Source organism: Sus scrofa, chromosome 9 (assembly GCF_000003025.6).
Source record: "Sus scrofa isolate TJ Tabasco breed Duroc chromosome 9, Sscrofa11.1, whole genome shotgun sequence".
In the NCBI taxonomy this organism is placed as follows: Eukaryota; Metazoa; Chordata; class Mammalia; order Artiodactyla; family Suidae; genus Sus; species Sus scrofa.
In genome coordinates, this window is record NC_010451.4 from 130,698,971 (window position 1) to 130,723,498 (window position 24,528).

The window sequence follows — 24,528 nt, forward strand, 5'->3', positions numbered from 1 at the left end:
GACCCCGAAGTGCGGCGAGAGGGCGGGGACAGGAGGAAACGAGGCGGGGGTGGGAGAAGGAGGGGCGGGGCGGACTTGGGGACGGGAAGGACGGCGGGCAGGGACGAGGGGGTGGGGAAACCCAGCGACACGCAGCGGGCGCGGGAGCCGGGAGAGCGGGAAGCCCGGGGGGCGGGGCAGAGGCGGGGGCCGGCAGGTGCGGAGGCGTGAGGATGCCCCGAGCGCGAAAGAGCCGGTAGGCAGCGCCCCGCGTGCAGGGCGCGCCGGGCCGCGCGGCCGCTCCTCCGCGAGGCTGCGCGGCTGGGCGGGTCGGGCCGGAGCAGCGTCCCGGCATGTCGCAAGGGCTCCCGGCCGCCGGCAGCGTTCTGCAGAGGAGCGTTTCGGCTTCTGGGAACCAGGCACAGCCGCAGGTAGTAAACTAACGTTGCAGGGAGGACTGCGGGGGATGCAGTGGGGAGGGCGCGGGGAGGCCAGAGATGATGGGCGCCGGGGCGCCGGGGCGCCGGGGCTCGGGGGCTCCGGGATGGTGATCACCGAGTGCAGCGGCGGAGGGCGCTGCGGGAGCCAGAAGAGAGCGGGGTGGGGCGGGGGGACGGGGGCGGGCCAGGGCCCGAGGCGTGAGCTTCTGCCCGGCTGCCCCCGGCGCACGCTCGGTGCCCAGGGCCCCCGAGGTGGTGACTGGGCTCCGGCGCCTGGGAGGAGGAGAGGCCAGAGGGCGCCAGCGCCTGGCTGGGCTCGGCACGGTCCATACTCTCCCGCACGTGGGGTCGGCGCTGCCCTGGGTGTAGCCATCCATGCGTCGCCGCCGGCTGCCACCCCACAGCCGGAGCGCATGGTCCTTCCCGGCCGTTCCGAGAGGGGGCCAAGGTAGGGAGAAGAGAAATTTCGCCCCAAGGGGCAACTCTTTCCCTGGCACTCCTAACACCTCTCCTCCTCTGGCTGCCTCCCGAATGGGGAACTCGGGACGGATCAGCCAGGGGTACGAGGCAGCGGCCCAGAGTGGGCGGACTCCACCCCCATAGCTGGTGGAAAGCCTTCAACCTGCACCCGGTCCTCTGCGCTGCCTGCAACGACTTTTACAATCGCGTACTCAGGAAACAGACAAGGTAGCCGGCAGCGAAGGCAGTGTGAAAACTTCGTTCTCATGCTTTAGCACAGAATCTTTTCATAGCTATGCCCTTCTTCTCAGTTCCATGCCAGGCACAGAAAGTCATTGGATGACTAAAGAGTCACATATTTGAGTTTGGGCCTCGGCTTTCCACGCGCAGGGTTAACCGCCCTGAGCCTCAGTTTCCCCACGTGTAAAGTCAGTATCATAATATCAATTTCTTGGGATTTCTTGAGCACTAATCGACATGGAGTTAATAATATTTGAATATCTCCACCCTTTGCTCCCTTCTTTTCATCTTGATTTAATGTTTCTGCTGGTCGTCAGGTATGACCATATACGAGGTGGTAAATTAGTGTTGAGTGTCGGCTCCTACAGGGCGGCATGCAGGCTGTTTCCTTGTGCCCTATGACTTTCTGATGATGAAAAAAGAGGCATAATTTGGTGACCAGCATTATGGGGAATTCACTTTAAAAAAATGGCAACCGGAGTTCCCGTCGTGGCGCAGTGGTTAACGAATCCGACTAGGAACCATGAGGTTGTGGGTTCGATCCCTGCCCTTGCTCAGTGGGTTAACGATCCAGCGTTGCCATGAGCTGTGGTGTAGGTTGCAGATGCAGCTCGGATCCTGGGTTGCTGTGGCTCTGGCGTAGGCCGACAGCTACAGCTCCGATTCAACCCCTAGCCTGGGAACCTCCATATGCTGCGGGAGCAGCCCAAGAAATGGCAAAAATAAATAAATTAATTAATTAAAAAAATTGAAAAATGGCAACCTTAGGTTATTGGGGGTGTACCATGTGCTAAGAGCTTTGGGATAAAATTTCATTTTATGCAGTCCCAAGCCTTGCACTGTTAGGATGCTCATTGCAGAAATTACTGACCGCTTGTTCGGGGCATATGTTTCTAGTGTCCAGGGCATTGCTTGGCACATGGCAGGAACTCAGATAATAATTGTAAAAGAATGGATGAATCACATTACAACCAAATGAATGAATCTCTTACAACAAAACTGAAAAAATCAGAGCATTTACGTCCTTTCGCCAAGGTTATATTAATAGTAAGAGATAAAACCAGGAGCTGCGTTTTCTAAGGTTAAAGTTCTGTCTGCTACACCCACTTTGTGTTCTGGTTACGTCTACCAAAACTTCTCTGCCTCCAAAAGACTGTGTTTTAACACCTTGGGCCTGTGTCCTTAAGCACTGCCTCCAGGCCACTTCTGTTTGTTGTGTTTTTTGTTCTTTTCCTTTCATAGCTTTATTTTCTTGCAGATGCTGTAAATCCTTTACCCAGTTGTAACTTGGGGAGATAACATGTGTCTTTCTTATGTGGAATTTGAGAGCAGACAAAATGATAACTGAACGTGTCCATTATCTTATGTTACCAATGTTTGCCTTCCATTAATAGTAATCTCTTGGCCTCTACACTCTTTAAAGGTCACATTTCCCTGGGATCTTCTCATAGGCTTCTGGAAAGCAAATACTGCTCCCCTCCTCCATGTTTTCTACAACTGGATAAAATGTTTTCACCGTAACATTTCTGCCTGTCTGTTTAAGGATAGCTGTTGAAGGATTTGACCAGGTTTGGTTAAAACTCCTAAATAGCTAAGAGCTTTCAAGACACATCATAAATTTGCTTTCTGACTCACTGAAACAAAATGTCAGTCAAGCACTGTTCAGAGATGCTTCTTGTCCCCGAGTGTGTTTAGGGTTCGCTGGGAAAGTTACGTAGTTGCAATGAGTTATCAGCATCCTTGTGCTTTGCACACAGTAGCAAAAGTACCTGTTTGTGTGTAATGGCAGAAAGCCTAGCCCACGGCAAGTCCCAGATCGCAGCTGCCCTCTGCCTTTCCCGTCTTCAGATAAACACCACCGACACCACACCTCTTCCAGGCATACGCCCTGCGGGGGAGAGGTTTGTGAACGGTGGTTAGGAGTCCAGCAGACCTGAGTTCCACTTCCCATTCACCCCTCTACGAGCTGTGATACCTGGAGCAAGTTCCTCAACCTCTCTGAGTTTCTTATTCCTCATCTTTTAAATGGTGGGCCCACCACACACTTCTCGGGGTGGCGGTGGAGGTTAACAGCCAACACAGCCCGAGCGCGTGGTGAGTGCTTTCAACCAGGGCCGCTCTTATCCCAGGGATGCAGCAGCCAGCCCTGCTGTGGCTGCCCATCAAAGGGTGACCCCCTGTGAGCAAGGCTGGGCGCACATCAAGGGCAGAGATCTGACCAAACCTTTCTCCCCAGAGCCCCGAGGATGATGACAGGAAGGTCCGAAGGAGAGAAAAAAACCGAGTTGCTGCTCAGAGAAGTCGGAAGAAGCAAACCCAGAAGGCTGACAAACTCCACGAGGTGAGAATGTGGTTGGGGCAGAGCCACGTTAGGGCCACGACGACGACGGGGAGTCATCTTCTGCCCTTGCGAGGTGGTGGCCCTGAGGTCACGCTTCGATCCTCTCCAGGTCAGCCACGTGCACTTCAGATTCCGCTGTGTCCCTCCAGCGCAGCGTTGGGATTCGCTCTCTGGTGTCTCCATCTCTCCCCCACCAGCTCGTTGTGTCTCACACTCAAGTTTCCCTTTATCGTAAACCCAGAAACCTCCTTTTGATCCTGATTCCCTTTCAAGCTGGTGCCTCATTTCTTCTCTTTCCTTCCCTCATGGTCCTGCTTCTTGAAAAGAGACCTGCTGTCTTCATGTCCTCTGCTCTCCTGAAACACACACACACATGCACACGTACACACACACACACACACACACACACACACACACACACACACACACACGCTTCCTGCAGAAGCTGCTCCACTGAGGCCACTAGTGCCCTGGGACTGCCTGGTCTCGGGGCCTCTTTCGAGTCTCCTCATCCTTGAACTTGCTGGGACCCCTCATTGACCCTCATCTTAAAATTTTCTTTCAGAGTCTTTAACTTCTAAGAGACCACATTTCCTACCTTCCCAACCCTCTTAACCACTCTCTCAGTTTCTTTATCGGCTTTTCTACCTCTGTGTTCTTAAATGTTGGCGATGGCCAGACTTTCAGACTCTGCCTTTTTCCCCACCATCCTGGAAGATGCAACCTATGGTCTGCCAGCATTAGCTCCTCGCGTGCTCGCTCTCAAGCCGGTGTTGATAATTCCAACAAGACCCTGTCCTGGCCCTGACCCCACAGCTCCAGTGTCTGCCAGGTGCCTTCAAATGGGTTCACTGCGGGCTCCTCGGCCCCAGTGTGGCCATAAGCGTGTGTCTGTGCACTGGGAGGCTTTCTCTTCTCACTGTCTTCAAATTGCAGTTGATGGGGCTCACTCACCGTCTAGCGCATCACCCACATCAGGAGAGGGGACTTCTCCTAAACGCTTCCATGTTGGTCAGCCCCATGCATAATCTCACAGCCAGGACATGGGAACTGTTCCATCTCAGGCGCTGACATCAGAGGCATCCAGGATGCAGGATCTGCCCCAGGGATTCACGGCACTTCCGTGCTCTTGTCTTTGCACAGGGTAGGAGTGAGTAATTAAGGGTTGTAGTTCAGCTCTCTCCTGCCACGCTTTCGCTGGGGATTGTCCAGCAAGGCCAGTGTGCGGTCATTGACAGCGTAAGAGACTCTGAGGCGTTGTGCGGGGGAATGCCAGTTTCTGAAAACCCCTTCATGATACGCAGAGAACAGATTTAGAAAGCACATGCTCCAGGGAGAGGTGACCTGCTGATAGAAATACATGGGGCGGTGGGGGGTAAAGGGGTGGTGGCAGATCTTTCCAGAAAGTCTGGACCCTAGAAAGTGTCTTCAGGCCAGGGTCAGAGAAGGTCTGTCCCAGCCTGGATTAGGTCTGTAAAATTTCCACAGAGGACTTGGGATGCCCTTTGCCTCTTCTCTCCCCTCCCCCTTACTCCTGAAGCAATCCTGGTTCTAGCTTCGTGTTACCACTAATCCCCAGAGGGGACTTGAGGCTCAGTCTGTGCAAGGCCCTGTGTTCAGAGCACCCGTGCCTTCCTCTAAAGGTATTTCCAGTCCAAGTCAGGTGCATTCAGGTCAAAACACACTAGAGGACCCTCAGCTGTAAGTCCTGCGGGATCGTGTGTGTAGAGGTGACTAAATGACTTGGATGAGGTTTTTTGTGGACTCAGGTTGAGTAGATTCATTCAACAAATATTTACTAAGAACCACTACAGGCAAGGCATTGCCACTGAGTCGTGAAGGGAAGGGTAAGGTCTCATCCTTGTCCTTGGGAAGCAGAGGCGTTCCCAAGGGCAGTGTGTTCATTTCCTACAGCTGACAGATTTGATGGCTTGAAACAACACAGATTTATTATCTTATAGTTTTGGATGTCAGGCATATGAAATGGGTCTCACGGGGCAAAAACCAGGCTGTCAGCAGGGCTGCATTCCTTCTGGAGGCTCTGTTTCTTGCCTTTTCTAGCTTTCAGAGGCTTGCATGGTCTTTGGCTTGTGGTTACCTTCCATTTTCCTTTTTTTAAAGAAAATTTAAATTTTTTCATTTTTAAATTTTGTATTAAAGTATGGTTGATTTACAGTGTTGTGCCAGTTCCTGCTGTACAGCATAATGACCTAGTCATATAAATATGTGTGTGTGTGTATATTTACATGTATATACACTCGCGTTCTTTTTCTCATACTATCTTCCGTCATGTTCTATCCCAAGAGACAGATATAGTGCCCTGTGCTGTACAGTAGGATCTCATTGCTTCTCCATTCTAAATGTAATAGTTGGCATCTACCAACTCCAAAGTGCCCATCCATCCCACTCTCTCCCCCTCCCCCTTGGCAACCACAGGTCTGTTCTCTATGTCTGTGAGTCTGTTTCTGTTCTGTAGACAGGTTCATCTGTGCCACAGTTTAGGTTCCACATGTAGGGGATATCATATGGTTTTTGTCTTTCTCTTTCTGAATTATTTCGCTTAGTTTGAGACTCTGGTTGCCTCCATGTTGCCAGATGTCTGTTGACAGATGAGTGGGTTAAGAGGATGTGGTACACAAATACCCAGTGGAATCCTGCCCTTCCATTTTCAAAGCGGGCACCGGCCAGCCGAGTCTTTCTCATGCTGCATTACTCTGACAGTTTCTGTGGCCACGTCTCCTCTGATTCCCGACTCTTTCCCTTATGAAGACCCTCGGATTACCTTGGGTCCATCTGCCTGGTCCAGGTGTACCCCCCTATTTTAAGACCCTTAACGTAAAATCACATCTGCAAAGTCCCCTTTGCCGCGTAAGGTAACATATTCGCAGGTTCCGAAGTGTGAACATCTTTGAGAGGCATTGTCCTGCCTACCTTCAACAAATGCTTGCATACAGGGTCAGAAAAAAGGTGGGTCTCCATTTCTGTCCTTCTTGGATTTGATAGCCAGATGAACCAGATACCTGGGAAATTTAGGGCCGGTTTGCCACATTTGCTTCTGCCTCGTCTCTCTGAGAACAGTGGGTGGAGGGCCTTTCAGAGGGTCCCTAGCTTATTCTGCCATCCAGAAACATAACTGCGTTAGTTGCTCCTTCCAGGAAGGGGGCTGATTGATCTGCAGCCCAGGCCTTGCAGGGAGGAACGTCCACGTCTGCTCTTTCTCTGTGGAGCTGCAAGAATAGCGCACGATGGTGCACTGCTGGCAGATCCCCCCTGCAGCAAGGCCAGTTCCTTTGAGAACCACAGTGTCAGGGGGGCCAGGACAGCAGTGCCACCCATGCACAGGCCCCAAAGTGGAAGTCCACACCTTTAGCATCACTGGCTACACACAGGTGTCACTGGTCACTGGTGTCACTAGTCACTTGTATGAACTCTGAACAACATCTGGGAGTTCCCATTGTGGCTCAGCAGGTTAAGAACCTGACATAGTGTGTGTCAGGATGTGGGTTCCATCCCTGGCCTTGTCACAAGCTGTGGCATAGGTCACACAAAAATGCAGCTCAGATCTGGCGTTGCTACGGCTCTGGCATAGGCCCGCAGCTGCAGCTCTGTTTTGACCCCTAGCCCGGGAACTTCCATATGCCACAAAAAAGGAGAAAAAAAAAGTGCATATTGAGAGTGGGATGTCGGGTTAAAAAATGAGATGAAGAATCAATTTACTATGCCCCAGTGGGTTGAAGGCAGAGGAGCTAGCACACTGCTGTGGGTCACAGCTGAAAGCCCCTCAGGCCCCCTGGGGCTCCCAGGCCACATCTCGGTTGGAAGAGTAAGAGCCAGACACAGTGCATGGAAACCTTCTCCTCAAATGCAGAAGGAGGCCAGCTCACACCTGCTGGCCATGACTGCTGGCCATGACTGCCTGCTACTCCCTGGGGCCTTTATCCCATGAATTCCTCTATTCCATACTGTGGGCTAGTGTTGCAGACTCTCTCCAAGCAACTCAAGATCTTTCTTTGCCTTTCCCGAATACCACGAAGGGGACTGTTTAGAGCAAGGTGTGCATACACGCCCCACCTGTCTCACCTGCCCAGTCAGTTCTGGAGCCTCACTTTCCTCCAACAACCGGAAAACCTCCCTCCAATCCTGAATCTTAAGTCTCTCGGCCACCTGCCTCCTCCCCCAGCTCTGCATCCCCAGAACCAGGGAACCGCCCATCGGGGCAGAACCCCCTGCACAGCAGGGCAGGAGGAGAGCCTGAGAGAGGCTGGAGTCACTCTTCAGAGCTGTTTGAGTTCTCCCCTCAGGGTGGTGTTGCTGGAAGTCACACTGCAGTGATGAGAAGTGGATCCCAGTAGGTGTCTGTGTGCCTTGCTGTTCACTGTGGCTTTTTCAAGTCATCCCTTCAAGGCATTTTCCCCTTTCATGGGGATTTTGACCCCTATTCATCTCTGAACATCAGGCACACGCCTGAGTCCAGACTGACAAATGGGAACCCAAGAGAACCGTCCAGTTGTCTAAGCCAAGTTGAAAGTGGCTCAGAAGTGGGTCACGCTGGTTCAAGCCAGGCGCCCATAGGTGTAAGACTGAGAAAGGATTTTGAGTCAGAAAAGGAAGGCAGCAGTGCCATCCTCAGGAACCCCAAATGTCACAAACCGACAACTTTCTTGGGCAATACGATTGTGGTATGTGTTACCCTGGTGTTTTCAGATATTGCATATTCTAAGAGACTGCTTCATGGCCACCGTCCCTGGGTTTAGAAACTGATGATGACATTTATTTGTACAACCCTTGCTGGTGACACAATTTTTCTGCTGGGAAGTGTATGAGCTTAAGGCTTGGGGATGGACTTACTGTAAAATCCTGAGCTCTCATGGCCCTTTACTGCTGGTAACCACCATGGGGGGAATTCAGGTCCAGGCACTGCCAAGTGAAAGCAGAATTGCTGTCATCGCGTGGCACTTGCAGTTGACCTTGGACTCGGGGATCAGGTCCCAAGTAGGCATGACCTCGGAAGAGTCACCGCGCCAATGCGTTTCACTTGTCTTGCTTGGGAGTGGGGTCTGTGTGGTCCTGATGACCTTTTCCTTCCCTCCTTTCCTTTCTGCCTTAATTATCATCTTGGGCCCTGGTAGCTACATTAGCTTCTTTACCCATCTTTTGCCTCAAAGGCATCCTGGATCCAAATCCCCCCAGATCCATCTCTTTGAGCCCAGACCAGGGTTTCTCAGTCTCACCACTCCTGCGATTTAGGGCCAGCTGTTTCCTCATCTCGGGAGGTGTCCTGTGCACTGTACGATATTGAGCAGCATCTATGGCCTTGACTTACTGGAGACGGCAAGGCACCTTCCCAGCAGTGACAACCCAAACTGCCTCTGAACACTCCAGATGTCCCCTGGGGACTGCCAGAATTGCCCTTGTTGAGAATCACTGCCCTAGATAGCAGCTTAGTTTCTGAGACAGAACTGGGATTTGCAGTGATTTCACCACCTCCAGTTTCTAGTCTCTGCTTTGGGACTGTGTCCTGCAAATACCCAGAGAAGGCAGACAGTGACTTCAAATCCCTCCGGAGCAAGAGATTCGAAACTCAGCAAGATTTGAGCTAAACTGATGGTCTCTTTAGAAGGAACAAAGGATCTAATGGTTTTGGCTTATTTTTCCTGTAAATTAAATTCAGGTAATTTCTTCTCGGGTGAAGTGGGTCTGACTTGGTCCCCTTTGTCCCCACTCAGTGTTCTCACCTCCTCTTCCTCCCCACCCCCAGCACCCCCTTTTATTTTTGTGGAACTGCCTTCACCTGAAGAAGATTTTGACTTCTTCTTTCCTTTTTGTTCTCTCTGCCTGAGAAAAGCCCCCCTGCAGATTGATGAGTAAAATTTAAATCCCAGAAGATAAAGTCCCCGTGGAGAAGCAGCCCTGGGGCCTGCAGGGCGCCTGTGATGGGCAGCTCTGTGGCCTTTCTGAGGAGGGTCCAGGGAAAGCAGGGGACTCAGGTAGCGTGGCCCCTGTGGCCTCCAGAGGGCTTACCAGCATCTTGCTGCAAATTCGGTGACTATATAAAGGCGGTTGGAATAGTCTGCCACAAGAAGCGATTTTTCTCTTCTTTGGAATCTAATTAAAATCTTGGCTTATTGGAACCATTCAAATGTTTTCTCCATTTTACTTGGAGGTGAAGAGAATTTCCAGTCACAGGTGGAGGGCGAGTGTGTGTGTATGTGTGTGCGCCCGCGTGTGCACGCGCACCACGAGCTGTAGTCTCCTCGGCCTCCATCCAGACTCTGCCTGCCCGTGCAGGACCTCTGGCTCTGTTGGGAGACTGAATTCTGATTCCAGGCCTAGAGCTTGTCAGAAGCCAGAGGGGATGGTGGGGCGTTGGGGGTGGTAGCTGCGGGCAGAACGGGGCTGACTAGTGAAGCCCAGCTGCCCCAGGACAGCCTTTGGGGAGGAGGGCGAGGCTTCCTGCCATGGACAGTATTCCAGGCCACCCTGAGAGTTTGCCTGGGAAAAATAGGAGGCAGAGGGATGGTTCCGGTGGCCTCCAGCACACAGCCCCTCTGGGGCCTTTGTTCTGAGACAGAGGAATATGCCTAAAGGGGGAGGAAGGGCAGGGAGGGGGTGAGAGAAGGAGCCCTAGGGCAAGGCGTGGGGAGTCATTGAGCCTGTAGATGCCAGCACTGGGGTCCATGAGGCAGGCATACGGGACAAGGTGGCAGAGGCCCCTAGTTTCTCTATGGTTCACATCTTTGGGGAGAGATCTTATTTGATATAAGGAAGATGGATAATGATACAAGACTGATGAGAACGCATAATGAGGGCTATACAGCAGAAATTGACAGAACGTTATAAATCAACTATAATAAAAATTTTTTTTAAATGCAAAAAAAAAAAAAGAGCATATAATGAGAGATGTGGTTCGGCCAGGTGCTGTGATCAGGGAAGCCTTCCTGGAAGTGGTGGTCTTGAGCTGGGCCCACACAAAAAAAGGAGGAAGGCAGCTGACAGCGTTAGGAAAAGGGCAGAGATGAGAATTTGCATGTGTCTTCATGGATTGTGAAAAGATCAGACTTTTAAAGTAATATTTCTTAAAAATTACTGGTAAGATAATAAGGTTGATCTCCAGCTCAGGCAATGCATAACGTGCATGGTACGACGAAGCCTAAGCATACGAATCGTAGTCATATGACTCTAAGCCTAGAAATGATTGAAAGCGACATTTCAACAAGAGGCAATTCAGACTGACAGCCTTAAGAACGTTTCTGTTGGTGTACTGCAGGGCTCTGCAAGCGACCAAGCATCGTAGGACTTTTAATGAGTTGAATGAAAAAAGGATCTGCCTCATCAAGTTAGGGAACAGCTTTGAGCTGCGCGGTATCACTAATTCACGAGCTGACACAATCAAATTCAAAAAGATTTTGCTAGGCTGGAAGATGCCCAAGCAAACAGGGTGAAATTCAGGAGAAGCGGATGTAAAGGCCATCCTTAAGCCAAAATATCAATCGTATTTCAAGGACATACAGAGAAGCGGCAGATGCAGACCGCGCCTGCACTTCTGTGCAGATTCCAGAAGAATCCCCCGAGCGAGGCGGCTGTGCATTTAGGGCCAGCCCAGAGCAGACCGCCTGCACGCATCTGCCCTCTGCACGGTTGGACCATCCCCAGAATCATGCACTGCATTTGGGGAACATTTTCTCAGAGCTCCTGGCACATCAGAGCATGTGCCAAGGATGGCCTCCAGGAGGGCAGAGGGACCACAAGTCCTAAAACCCAAGGTACTCAGAGGACCTGAAACAGTTGGGTTCAGAGAATACCTAAGGGGAAGTGGTATGGGGCTGTCTCCTAACATTTCAAGAACCGTGGCGTTGGAAAAGTATTGCATGTACTCTCTGTGGTTCCATAGGTGGAACCAAGCCCCGTAGGTGGGTTTGAAGGAGAGAGTGAGTTTGGATCAGTACAAAGAGGAACTTTCTAATAGGCAGCTCAGACTGTCCTTTGAAGGAGAGAATGCCCAGGACAAGTTGGATGAATGACATGGGGATAGTTTCTACACTGTCTGGGTGTGGCTAAGGGGGTCTCTGACCTCCCCTAGTTTTGAGCCTCTGGAAACTCTGACGTAGCACAGACTTAACAGGTGAGTGTTGGAGTGGAGCCAAGGCGAGGAATGTGGTCCTTCATTTACTCAGCACGCACCAAACATTTGTTATGTTCCAGGCTCTGTTCCAGGTGCTGGGGCTGGTGCAGTGAACCTGACAGAGACCTTCAGAAAGCAGATCAGTGGCTGGGGGAGGGGCAGCTGACTCCAAAGGGAAACTGGGAACTTTTCAGTGCGTGGGAATGTTCTTTCTCAACATAGTTGTTTGCATTTGTCAAAACTCATTGAATCATACACTTAAAGTGGGTGCATTTTATCTTATGTAAATTATACCGCGATAAAGATGAGGCGAAAAATCAAAGCCGCTTGCCCAAGGAGTTCCTTGGTGGCCTAGCAATGAAGCGTTCAGCCTTGCCACTGCTGTGGTCCTGGCTCGATCCCTGGCCCAGGAACTTCTAAATGCCTCAGGCTCAGCCAGAAATCCCCTGGAAAAACAAAAAAAACCAAAGCCTGGCCTTTGTGAGCCTTTCTTGCCGGTGGGGAGGGAAGAAACAAACTAATCTGAGTGGTGGAGGTGGGCTCAGCTCATGAGAACGCTTTCAGGGACCGGGGTGAGCCTTGTGGCAAGGATTCGATCTGCCGGGAGGACCGAGGAAGGGCAGGTGGTTTCAGCACCAATTTCGTGTATTCTCTGTCTCGCCAGGAATATGAATGCCTGGAGCAAGAAAACGCAGTGCTGCGGAGGGAGATCGGGAAGCTGACGGAGGAGCTGAAGCACCTGAGTGAGGCGCTGAAGGAGCACGAGAAGATGTGCCCACTGCTGCTGTGCCCCATGAACTTTGTGCCGGTGCCTCGGCCAGACCCCGTGCCTGGCTGCCTGCCCCGGTGAAGCCCAAGGACGGCCCTCCTTTGCCCAGCGAGGAGTGTTGGTCTTTTTCGCACCTGGGAGGAGGCTTCTGCCGGCATCTGTGGACCGGGGGTCCTGTGGCCGGGTCACCTCCTCAGAGCTTCGGGCCGTGTCCCCAGCAGCCCAGGCTCAGCTTGATGCTCCCACAGGTGCCTGGCTCGGAGCTTGCGCGGATCCAGGCGGGGAGGCCATCCTCAAGCATCACTGTGCATCCACTTTGGCAGCTAGGAGGTTCCGCTGTTGTGCAGAATCATGTCCTCCAGAGAATGGATAATAAAGTGGGAATCTTCGCTCCTTTCACCTTGTTCTTGGAACTGAGAGGCACAATACCTTTCCTTTCCTGTTAGAGGTCATCCTTCTCCTCAGGCTGCTTTGCAGCTCCTGGGTCTCGCTTGTCCTCCTGGTCCTCTCCCCCAAAGCCACGTCCATGCTAGAGGGGGAGGCACCTTTGGGGTGGGACTCCCCAGCTGGGCCATGCAGGGGTGTGCTGGGCGTGACTTGTGCTCTGCACAGCCCTCCCTCCCAGTCAACTCTCCCACCCAGGCCCGGCGGTCATGGGAGGTTTTCTGTTCCAGGCTGGTTTTCCCGAGTGCTCTGTACACTCCCAGGTCACCTCCCGTTCCAGGGGAGGGGACACATTTACTTAATAGCAGTTGGAATGGAGGCTATCTGTCCCTCATTTCAACACGTATTTCAGGTAGGTGAGGAGAAGAGAGTCATTCCCTTTCGAAGGTGCCATCCAACAACTCTATTCTTTCAGGAAAAACGGAACCAGGCCAAGTTGAGGTGGCCCTAGTGAGAAAAGCAAGATGGGAGAGCATGTCCCATCCCTTCCCAATTCTCCTTTTCCCTGGAACAAGAGGGCTGGGAAAAGTGGAGCCAGCCCACTACGAAGGGAATAAGGAGTAGGGACAGAAAGGGAAGTGCATTGTTGTAGATAGTTGAAAAGAAAAGAAAAGAAAAGAAATAGAAGTCAGCCCTTCATGGGAGGGAGGGACTTGCAGACCCCAGGCTTGGATCTGTGTTGGCTCCCCCCTAGCCTCCTCTTCCCCGGGGAAGCTCCCCTGCCTGCTGGAGGCTGGCCTGCTGTCTTCAACCTCACACAGGCTGATGGTGACAAGATTTCCCTTGTCAGAGGCATTGTGTGCCTACTGGCAGGACCAGGCCAAATGCAGCGGTTCCAGGGGTATGCTGGAATTATTTAGCACAAGGGACTTTAATATCACCCAGCCTCATCCCTTCACTTTGCGGATGACAGGTGCAGCGGGGGAGGGGATTGCTCACGGGCGACTGTGGGTGAGAAGCAGAACCAGGCTGTGGGCCCCAGGGGATCCGACTGCTGATCCACTGCAGTTGATGGAGTTAGGCTGAAGCGAGTCGGGCCAGGGTCCCGCTCAGCTGGTGGCTAAATGTGGCGTGATCTTGTCAGCACCTCGCCAGGCTGCCAGCGCTGCACCATCCGGGCGAGCGGCTCATCTGCGAAGGTCGGACTCAGAGCCAGGGTCCTGGAGCCTGTGTGGCTGAGAGCTTGAACACATGGAGTGTGCATCTTGTACTCGCAGGCATTTTTCAACTCCAGTGCTTTCCAGAAAGGAGCGTGTTATACTCTGCCTGCGGCTCACCTGACCCTGCAGTACCCTATGCTCTGGCTTGCAGCCCCTCTAAGCTGTCCTGACTGCTCATCTGCTCTGACCCCTAAGGTCCCTTCTGTCCAGTTGGCCGCGTACCTACTCCAGGGGTCCATTCCTGTCGGCCCCACTGGCCCGAGCTCCCTGGCTCCACACAACAATTCAGTGGCCAAACTCCTTCCAGGTAGTTGCTTTGGGCCTCCCAGCGCCGCCCCCTACCCCAGATCTTCTCCTCTGACTGGGAGACTTGGAGGAAGAGTCCGTAGAGGATGCTGTGCAGGGGCTGTATCTCGGAGCTGATGGTGCTCATTTCACACCCCTAGTCCGTGGGCCACCCACTTCTCGGGGCCCCGGTCACCACCTATCCCTATTCTAATATCCCCCATCGGTACCCAGAACCGGCTCTCTCTTCCGAGGACAGACCTGTGTACTCAGCTGTCCAGCACGTGTCTATGTGAGGACAGCCCCCAAGATTTTCCCACTCAGCATATTCAAAGCTATACTCATGATCTCATCATCTTCTCTTGAAACGTGCTGCTCCATCGCTTTCTTTTTACCTGTTTCATAAAAGGCTCCGTCATCCACCTGGTCAGAAACCTACACATCCTCTCTGAGTCTTCCAAGTCCTTCAGTTGTGTCTCCTAAATACCCCCTCAGTCCAACCACTTGGCTCCAGTATATGCCAGCAGCCTTCTCCACTGTGGAGAATATCAATCACATTAACTTCTGAGCACAGAGGCTTTCTCCCTCAGCTGTGTGCTCTCTGAGGTTGAGCTCACATTTAGGGAGAGTTGGGCCTCCACTTTTGATGGCAACAGCAGATTTGGAGTTAGGGAACCAAAACTAGGGTAGCCCAGGGTAGTGAGTCATGGTGATGGGGCCAAGTCCCCTCCAGGATACCTGGAGAGGCGACGAGAGTTCTGAAAACCCAATATTCCAAACCTTGCTGCTGAGAGCATCTTTCTCAAGATCCTGGTAACATTAGGGGCTGTCTCAGCTCCCCAGCTCCTACTCGGAAAAATCAGAAGTTCTGTATAAATCAGAGAAATTCTTGCTGTATTCCAGGAGGAACAAAGAGGGTAGACCAGTTCTAGAGACTGGGTCTGACGGATTGCACTCCCACGGCTCCTGGGTGCCGGGCTGGGCGTTGGGCCTTGCGCCTGAATGAAGTCTGAGAGTGGCTGTTTGCTGGCCTGGGAGGAAGGGAGGGAGGCTGAGAAAGGCCCCTTCAGAATAGAAAGTGTCAGAGAGGGAGGAAGTCCTTCCTTCACGCCCAGGCAGCCACACCACTTCCTGTCCGCAATCCTGCCCCAGATTGCACCACCTCAGCCTTGAAGCCTGGGGTTTTCATCACTGAATCAGGCCCCAATTTTGGCCTCAAGCCTTAGCTGAGAATGATGACTGTAACGGACAGGAAGACGAGAGACCCAAAAGCCCCTCTCTTCTTTCCCATCAGAGCTAGGGTTTCCACAGTCTGGGCGTGCCCACCAGGGGTGTGGGCTCTGCCCCCGGCAGGAGCGAGAAGAAAAGGGACAGCCCCGAATCTCACAACACCTCTTCTCACCCTGATCGCCAGGAAGTCCCAGTGGGGTTATCCATGTCACAGCAGGAAGGCTTGTCATCGAAAGCCCGTGAAGCAGGAAGGAGGAGGAAGGGGAGAGGAAGGAAAAAAGGAAGTGGGAATGGGGGAAGGGAAGAGGGTGACAGGGATCCTTGTGCCCTGAAGTTAACTGCCCCCGCTCCTGGGGCGCTTACCCTAAAGCCCCGGGAAGGGGATGCCACACGTCGTGAGGCGTGAGCGTGGAACTAGCCTGGGCCAGTCTCTGGAAACCAGTCTGTGCTCGGGGTCAAGGGAAAGTTCCTGGAATGGCCATTTGGAACGTGGCCACCTTGAGGGAATTGTCCCACCCCAGCGACGTGGGGCAAAGGAGATCCTTGTGGTCCCTCTCCTGTCACCCTGGACACCATCCCCGTCGGCATGACGCACACTGAAAGTCTGCAGTTAGCAGGTGCAGGTGTGCTTCCTCGAACTCGTGCCCCCATCTGGGGCTGTGTTCAGGGAGGCCTCGGTCCCTAGAGACAGCTCACCTGCTTTTTGGGGTGTTCCAGCATGACCTTTTCTGGTCTAGTGTTCTTAAGAAGGTCAGAAATGCCATCTCAGATCAGGCCAAAGGCCACTGGCCCAGAATTCCAACCACGACACGGAGGGAGAGCGTGAGGGGGAGTCCAGAGCTGGCTTTCTCAGACACCGTCCTGAAAGGCCCAGGGTGTCCTTGGAACTTCCCTGATTTCCCTTAAGAAACCACCGCTTATCTATCCATCCATGAATCAGGAGTCTTCCTGAACGGGTCTGAGTTCTCTGTCGCCTTGTACAGGGCAGCACTTGTCTGAAGCCCAGAGGGACTCATTCTTGGGCAGCGCAGGTGCCCCTGCTGAGGTCTGAAAAATAGGACCGTTTTCTGAGCATCCCGAGGTCACCAAGATTCCTCCAAGGCTTCTCTCTAGGCTGGCAGCAAGGCCAAAAAGTACCTTCCAAAATGTCACAAACCCACAGAAGGCTCAATTTGCCAGGCAGTACTTTTTGAAATTGAGAAAGTAAGAGAGTTCCAGAACCACCAGGGTGGCCTGTGTCCTAAGGCTAAAGTGTGGGAAGAACCCGAGAGTGTTCCCTGTAGCCATCCTTGAGCGGTTTCGCCATGTTTGCAAACCATTAGTTAATCATTATAAAACTTTATTAGTAATTAATGACATTTTAATTCATCTTAATTGTTGCAATAAAAGGATACATTTATTAATAAAATAAATGATAAAATAAATAATTTCATTTGCTATTGTAATACACCAATACATTAGCCTCTTAAGTGTGTCACAGCATTATGCCTAAAAGCCAGTGTTTGACTCCTAGCCTGGTAACTTCCCTATGCCGCGGATGCCACCTTAAAAAGACAAAAAACAAAAAGCATAAAGAGTAAAAAGAGTGTATATACCTTAATGTAAAAATAATTTATTGCGAAAAAAGGTGAAATATCACCTGAGCCTTCAGTTGGTCATCCTCTCTTTGCTGGAGGAGTGTTTTGCTGCTGGCGGATGGTGATAGCTGCTGACCAGTCTGATCAGGGTAGTGGTTGCTGAAAGTTGTGGCAGTTTCTTAAAATAAGAGCAGTGAAGTTGTCTGCATCAAGTGACTCATCTTTTCACAAGCAATTTCTCTGCAGCAAGCAAAGCCGATTGACAATATTTTACCTGCAGCAAAAGCCCTTTCAAAATTGGAGTGAAACCTCGCCACTGTTACTAAACACATTTGGTCTGCTTGCCTGATGCTTTTTTTTTTTTTTTTTTTTTTTTTATTTCTTTAGGGCATATGGAGGTTCCCAGGCTAGGGGTATAATTGTAGCTGTAGCTGCTGGCCTATGCCACAGCCACAGCAACACCAGATCCGAGCTGCATCTGCAACCTACACCACAGCTCATGGCAATGCCGGATCCATAACCCACTGAGCGAGGCCAGGGATGGAACCCACAACTTCATTGCTCCTAGTCGGATTTTTTTCTGCTGCACCACGACGGAAACTCCTCCTGACGCATATTAAAGCCGATCTACTGACACTGGGTTGTAGTGAAGGGAAGTATAGCATTCATTGCAGAGCTAAGCAGGGAGACCCAGCAGTTCATGCTCAGAAAACCCAAACTCCACACTGGCTTTCAGGGAAGGGTTTTCAAAGGCAGTGGGAGGGAGAGGGTCTTGGGGTACGTGATTAGCTTGTGTATATCCTCCTAGTTGGTTGGCGGCAAGGTAACCGGGTGATGGTTCTAGAACTTCAATCATCAACCTTCTGGTTCCAACTGGTCTGGGGTTTATGTGCTGGTGATTAGTATGCAGTTAATTTTTCCACCTGGTGGAGGTTTCAGTATCTGTGAAACAAGTCAAGGATATGGCTCAGGATATTATCTATAGACTTTGAAGAGAAACAAAAGGTCCTTGGCTTTGTTTTATGGCTAAACTATTATTTTTTTCTTGCTTGTTTGCTTTTCTTTCTTTCTGCATTTTATCACTTCTCTGATTAAATTCATTCTTTGGACCTCAGGGAAGGTCTAGGAAGCTAAAGCATTTCTGCAAACAAGAGGTAGAAGACACAGGGGAAGGGGATTTGTCCCTAGGAACGTCCTGCAGGGTCCTGATAGGTTTCAACCCCTGCTTTTTCAACTAAGTTTTACCTAATATGACAAATTCTTTGTTGCCATTTCAACAACCTTAACAGCATCTTCACCAAGAGGAGATTCCATTTCAAAAAACCACTTTTCCTGGTCATCCAGAAGAAGCAACTCCTCATCTGTTAAAGTTGTATCATGAGACTGCTGCAATTCTGTTACATCTTCAGGCTCCACTTCTAATTCGAGGTCTCTTGCTATTTCTACCACATCTGGAGTCACTTCCTCCACTGAAGTCATAAACCCCTCAAAGTCATCCATGAAGGTTAGAATCAATCTCTTCCAAACTCCTGTGAAGAATGTTCATATTTGTATCTCTTTCCATGAATCAGAGCCACAGTCACCAGCCTACGCCACAGCCACAGCCACAGCAAGGCAGGATCCTAGCCTCGTCTGCGACCCACACCACAGCTCACGGCAACACCAGATCCTTAACCCACTGATCAAGGCCAAGAACCAAACCTGCATCCTCAAGTATACTACTGGGGTTCGTTACCACTGAGCCATGATGGGAACTTGAATCATGAATGCTAATGTCATCTAGAATAATGAGCTCTTTCCAGAAGATTTTCAATTTACTTTGTCCAGATCCATCAGAGGAATCTCTGTTTATGGCAGCTAGAGCCTCAAGAGATCTATTTCTTAAATACCGTTAAGACTTGAAAATTGAAATCATGCCTTGGTCCATGGGCCACAGAATGCATGTTGTGTTAGCAGGCATGAAAATAACATTAATTTCATTGTACCTCTCCATCGGTCCTCTTGGGTGACCAGTTGCATTGTCAATGAGCAGTAATATTTTGAAAGGACTCTTTTTTCTGAGCGATAGATTTCAATAGTGGGCGTAAAATATTCAGTAAACTGTGTTATAAACAGATATGCTGTCATCTAGGCTTTGTATCTCTTTTTATAGGGCAGAGGTGGAGTAGATTTAGCATAAATCTTAAGGGCCTTAGGATTTTCAGAATGATAAATGGACACTGGCTTCATCTTCAGGTCACCAGCTGCTTTAGCCCCTACCAAGAAAATCAGCCTATTCTTGAAAGCTTTGAGGCCAGGCATTGACTCCTCCTCTCCAGCTATGAAAGACTTAAATGCATCTTTTTGCAATAGAAGGCTGTTTTGACTACACTGAAAATCTGTTGGTTAATGTAGCCATCCTCATTAGTGATCTTAGCTAGATCCTCCAGATAATTTGCTGCCATCTACATCAGCGCTTGCTGCATCACCTTGTGCTTTGATATCATGGAGGCAGCATCTTTCCTGAAACCACATGCATCGATCTCTTTTAGTTTCAGACTTTCCTTCTGAAGCTCCCTCACCTCTCTTGACCTTTATAGAGTTAAAGAGAGTTAGGATCTTGCTCTAGATTAGTCTCTGGCTGAAGGGAAGGTTGTGGCTGGTTTGATCCTCTATCCAGACCACTAAAACGTTCTCCATACCAGCATTAAGCTGTTTCACTTTCTTATCATTCATGTGTTCATTGAAGTAGCCAATTGACAGCAGTGCAAAATAATTCTTATTGATAGACACGCAAATTACATCCAAAGACAATTAACTCCCTTCCTTCCTTCTCCCTCCCCAAACCAGTTTGCCTCTGTTTGCACAATCATTGCAATATGCCAAATCTGTAAATATGACTGGCCTTCGGATTCTCTTCTGAACTTGTTATAACTGCTCAGCAACCCCATTGATTAATGATCTTTAATCTTTATGACATTATTTAATCTTTAATAAGTAAAAAAATATTTTTTTGGCCACACCCACAGCATATGGAAGTTCCTGGGCCAGGGGTCAAATCAGAGCCACAGCTTCAGCCCAAGCCACTGCAGAAGCAATGACGGATCCTTAACCCACAGTGCCACAGCGGGGACTCCAATAAGTAAAAGTTTTAACACATACTCATTTCGTATCTGGACAAGAGCCACGATTTTGCCTCTTTTTTGGAAGTTGATTTATTTATTTGGCCACACCCACAGCATCTGAAGTTCCTGGGCCAGGTATCAAACCCAAGCCCCAGCAGTGACCTGAGCCACTGCCATGACAATGCTGGAGCTTAACCCAGTGAGCCACACAGGAACTCCTGAAATTTACTTTTAAACAGAGTCAAGTGATCCTAGTGTTGTTGGTTAAGAGATGTTCACCCCGTGTGGATAGAGAGTGTATTGATATTGGGGGTCACCTCCAAGGAGCACAATCTCTGGGGCCTCTTCTCCCGTTCTGCTGTCCTGGGCTGTGTTATCCTGAATCAGACACTCATATTTGCTGTTCCTCCTTCTCAATTTTCCTTCAGTTCCTGAGCATCCTTTACGTCAGAGGATGCAGGTCACTCTTCCCAGAAGCCTGCTGGATCCCAGACACATTTGATTAGATGCTCTTACCCTGTGCTTCCCTTGACCATACCTTGAGACAAGGTATACATCCTAGTCTTTGGTTTTGCTCATTTAAATACAGAAATTTGCAAATGGATGGATCCTGATGGGAAAGATTCCACAGCACCTTAAAGCCACCTGTTCTGATGCCCCACTTCAGTAAGAAAACTTTTGGGGTATAAACAGAATCTTCGTGGAAACTTTTCTTTCTTCATTTTCAGCAGACACATTGTCTTTTAAAATTTATTTTGTATTTTCACCTGCTTGAAAACACTCATACCTGTGTCACTTTTTCTGTTTCGTGTTTTCCTCTGTCTTTCTTTTTTTCCTCCTCTATCCTCTCTAGTGAACCACAGAGCCCCCAAAACTGATTGAACCTGTATTTGCATATTAATGCTTTGAAGGCATCAAGATCCGACACATTTCACCTTGGGCTGTTCTGCACCTGGGGATGCAAGGAAGGAGCGGGCCTCTCCTGAGGCCACCCTTGGAGAAACCTTGAGCCTGGTGTGCACAGTCTTCACACCCCCAAGAGAAAATGATGCTGTGTGCTTGTCTGAGTCACTGACCTTTGTAGAAAGCTAGGGAAGTAGAAGCATGAGAGGCACTCTGGGCCCCAGATCAGACTGTGCAAATCTGTGCCCTTCTCCAGACTAATTATTTATATTAAGGACAATGATGATGATACAAATCAGAAATATCTGGACCCCTTTTCAAATCAGGATTTCAGAAAGGCTCTGTGGTGTACTTGCATTTTACCCCAGGGCCGTGCAGTGTGGTTGGTGGTCACCAAAGGTTCTTTGCCTTCCAGCTTATTGGTGAGAAAACATGGAATCTTGTGTCATTAAGAACTGAAACTGTCTAGAAACAGGATTTGATACCCAGCAGGAGACAGGAGACTTCCCTTTTGCTGTTCAAGTTTCATCTTCAGTTATCAGGAACTGAGCAGGGGGCACCAGGACTGGAGCTGCAGCAGCACAGGCCTGCGAAGCTGCTGCTCTCTGGAGATGAATACACTCTTCTTTCCTTTTGAATGTACCTCATCACAGTGAAAGAAAGTCCCTGGCCGACTCTGCACGTCCCAGGGGTTCGCTGGAAGAGGAGAGCCCCAAGCGCAGTCCTGGATGCTGGCCAGTCCCAGGATTCCCCAGGGCTGTGCTCTGCTGCCTGGCACCCTGTCTGCACGGGGTGGGACCCTGGGAGCAGGGAGCACGGGTGGAGCCCAGCTTGTGCTGGTGAGCGAGTCAGCTGACTCCCTGTACAGTTAAGGGACCCTGCGTTGGAAGGCTTTGAGGGTCACATGACCCAACATTTTGCAGCCCAAGCAGTCGAGGCCCAAGATATCAGCCACAGGCCCGTCAGGATGGTTGGTGTGTGGCAGGGCCTGGACTGTCAGGAATCCAAGTACCTGGACCTCCTGGGGTGTGGTTTTCCTGCCAGTCCCTAGAATTACTCATGCCACTGCCTTGCGTGGGCTGTGTTGGGACTTGCGGTCATGCTGGTGGATCTCGCTTACTGCCACACACCTGAGCCCGTTTCCACCCTCCTCTGCCTCACTCTGTGTCCATGATGCTACGTCATCCACCCCCTGCTCCGCTAATGGCTGGTTTCTAACTGACATCAGCCAGTGGGAGGCACCAGTAAGAGACTAGAGGGTGAAAGGGGGCTACAGGTCCACCAGGGGGTTTCTTGCCTCTCCCTCCCTGATTTGAAACCTCAGTTCCAGAAGGGCCACATCCTTCTGTGACAATAGCTACTCCTGGAATGACAGCCCGTCTTTGACAGCTCATTTCCACAGGGCCCCAGGAGTACCCTCCTTTCCCTCTGCCCCTTCAGACCTAGATGTTGGGACAGCTTTCCACGGTTGATATCCCTTGGGTGTCTCAACATCTTTTGTGGGTTCCCTCAACCCTGACCCCATCCCTGTGAACTGTCCCTTCATTAAAATCTCATCCATAGAACCATTGTCCTGGAGTCCTAGAACCTGACTGATAATGCTGGTCAAATTTGTTCGGGCTTTCTAAACCAAGGGCCAGTTGGCTAGCAGCCAACAGAGTCCATGCTAAAGAAAACCACCACCATCCCCCAAAACATGGACAAAATTGCTTTGTACTTGCTCCGAGCCCAAAGACTCAGCAGCTATCTAACTAATTAATGCCCAGAGAACATCTCTGCCCCGTGCCAGCCCACCTCTAGCTCTCTGCCTGCTGGGCACACCCAGTGGGACTGAATCTTGAGCTCTCTGTGGGACACGTAGGTGTAATTCTTCCCTCCATCTCTCGCACCCACCACTCCTCACTATAAATCAACTCTGCTCTTCATTTCCCAAGTCCTAGAAAATGAAACCATCATCCACTCAGCTGCCCAAGCTGGAGATTACAGGGTTAACTGGACTTCTTCCACCAAGTCCAGGTGGTCTCCAAGTCCATCCCTGTCTTCCGGGAGCTCTTGCTTCTCTGTCCTCATAGGTGTCATTATGTTTGTTTGCACTAGTTGTTCTCAACCAGGATCAACTGGGGAGTTTTTTCAAAATGCCGTTGCTTTTAACTCTCCTTCCCCCGTCCCCCGAGGGATATCAAATTGTCGATCAGGGTGAGGTGTATTTTGCGTCTACTCAGTCCCCATGTTTGCTGAGTTCCCCTGGTGTTTACCTTCATATACCTTCCTCTTTGATCTGCCTGTTTCCACCCTCTCCGCACCGACAGAACCATCTGCCTAAAAGCCAAGTCTGATCATTTCTTTCTCTTGCTTAAAAATATTCAGTGGCTACAATGATAAAAATGAACCTGTGGAGTTCCCGTCATGGTGCAGCAGAAACAAATCCGACTAGGAACCACGAAGTTGCGGGTTCAATCCCTGCCCTAGCTCAGTGGGTTAAGGATCCGACGTGACCCTGAGCTGTGGTGTAGGTTGCAGGCATGGTTCAGATCTGGCGTTGCTGTGCTGTGGCGTAGGCCAGTGGCTACACCTCCAATTAGACCCCTAGCCTGGGAACTTCCATATGCCACCTGGTAAGTCTTTCAACTCCCAGTTCAAATGGTATCTCCTTTGAGGAGCCTTTCCTGAGTTACCTAATCAGAACTATTCTTCCTGGAGTTCCTGTCATGGCACAGTGGTTAATGAATCCGACTAGGAACCATGAAGTTGCGGGTTCAATCCCTGCCCTTGCTCAGTGGGTTAACGATCTGGCGTTGCCGTGAGCTGTGGTGTAGGTTGCAGACTCGGCTCGGATCCTGCGTTGCTGTGGCTCTGGCGTAGGCCGGTGGCTACAGCTCCAATTGGACCCCTAGCCTGGGAACCTCCATATGCCTCGAGAGCGGCCCAAAGAAATAGCAAAAAGACAAAAAAAAGACAAAAAAAAAAAAAAAAAAGAACTATTCTTCCTTCCTCTGTGCCGTTGTAGAACCCTGTGTGTGTCTCTGTTACAATATCGATTATATCTTATTCAATTTTAGTTTAACTGTATTATTTTAAAATTTTCATATAAATTTATTTATTAATTATGATTATTGGTTTTTTGGGGGGGTTGGTCTTTTTAGGGCTGCGTCTGCAGCATATGGAGGTTCCCAGTCTAGGGGTCTAATTGGAGCTATAGCTACCGGCTTACACCACAGCCACAGCAACATGGGATCCTTAACCCACTGAGCAAGGCCAGGGATCGAACTCATAACCTCATGGTTCCTAGTCAGATTTGTTTCTGCAGCACCACGATGGGAACTCCATATAAATTTAGAATCACTTGCCAATGTTCAGAAACCACAGTTGTTTTCAAATAGAATTGCATTAAATTTATATTTCAATGTGGGTAGAATTGACGTCTTGATAATCTTGAGACTTCCAGTTGATGCATGTGTTATATCTAGTCTTTTAT

At 50.3% G+C, this 24,528-nt stretch overlaps 1 protein-coding gene across 1 annotated transcript; it reads left to right on the forward strand.

Moving 5' to 3' along the window:
- BATF3 (basic leucine zipper ATF-like transcription factor 3) lies at positions 122-12,749 on the forward strand. The gene is made up of 3 exons (XM_021063852.1): positions 122-410; positions 3,355-3,459; positions 12,246-12,749. The coding sequence occupies exons 1-3, from the start codon at positions 333-335 to the stop codon at positions 12,429-12,431; spliced, it is 369 nt and encodes a 122-aa protein (XP_020919511.1). The 5' UTR covers positions 122-332; the 3' UTR covers positions 12,432-12,749.

What these genes read in the sequence shown, in the direction of transcription:
- BATF3 (XM_021063852.1), top strand. Translation starts at nt 333, where the DNA reads ATGTCGCAAGGGCTCCCGGCCGCCGGCAGCGTTCTGCAGAGGAGCGTT. An exon ending in GGAACCAGGCACAGCCGCAG is followed by an intron (nt 411 to 3,354) that starts GTAGTAAACTAA and finishes CTTTCTCCCCAG; the next exon opens with AGCCCCGAGGATGATGACAG. An exon ending in AGGCTGACAAACTCCACGAG is followed by an intron (nt 3,460 to 12,245) that starts GTGAGAATGTGG and finishes CTGTCTCGCCAG; the next exon opens with GAATATGAATGCCTGGAGCA.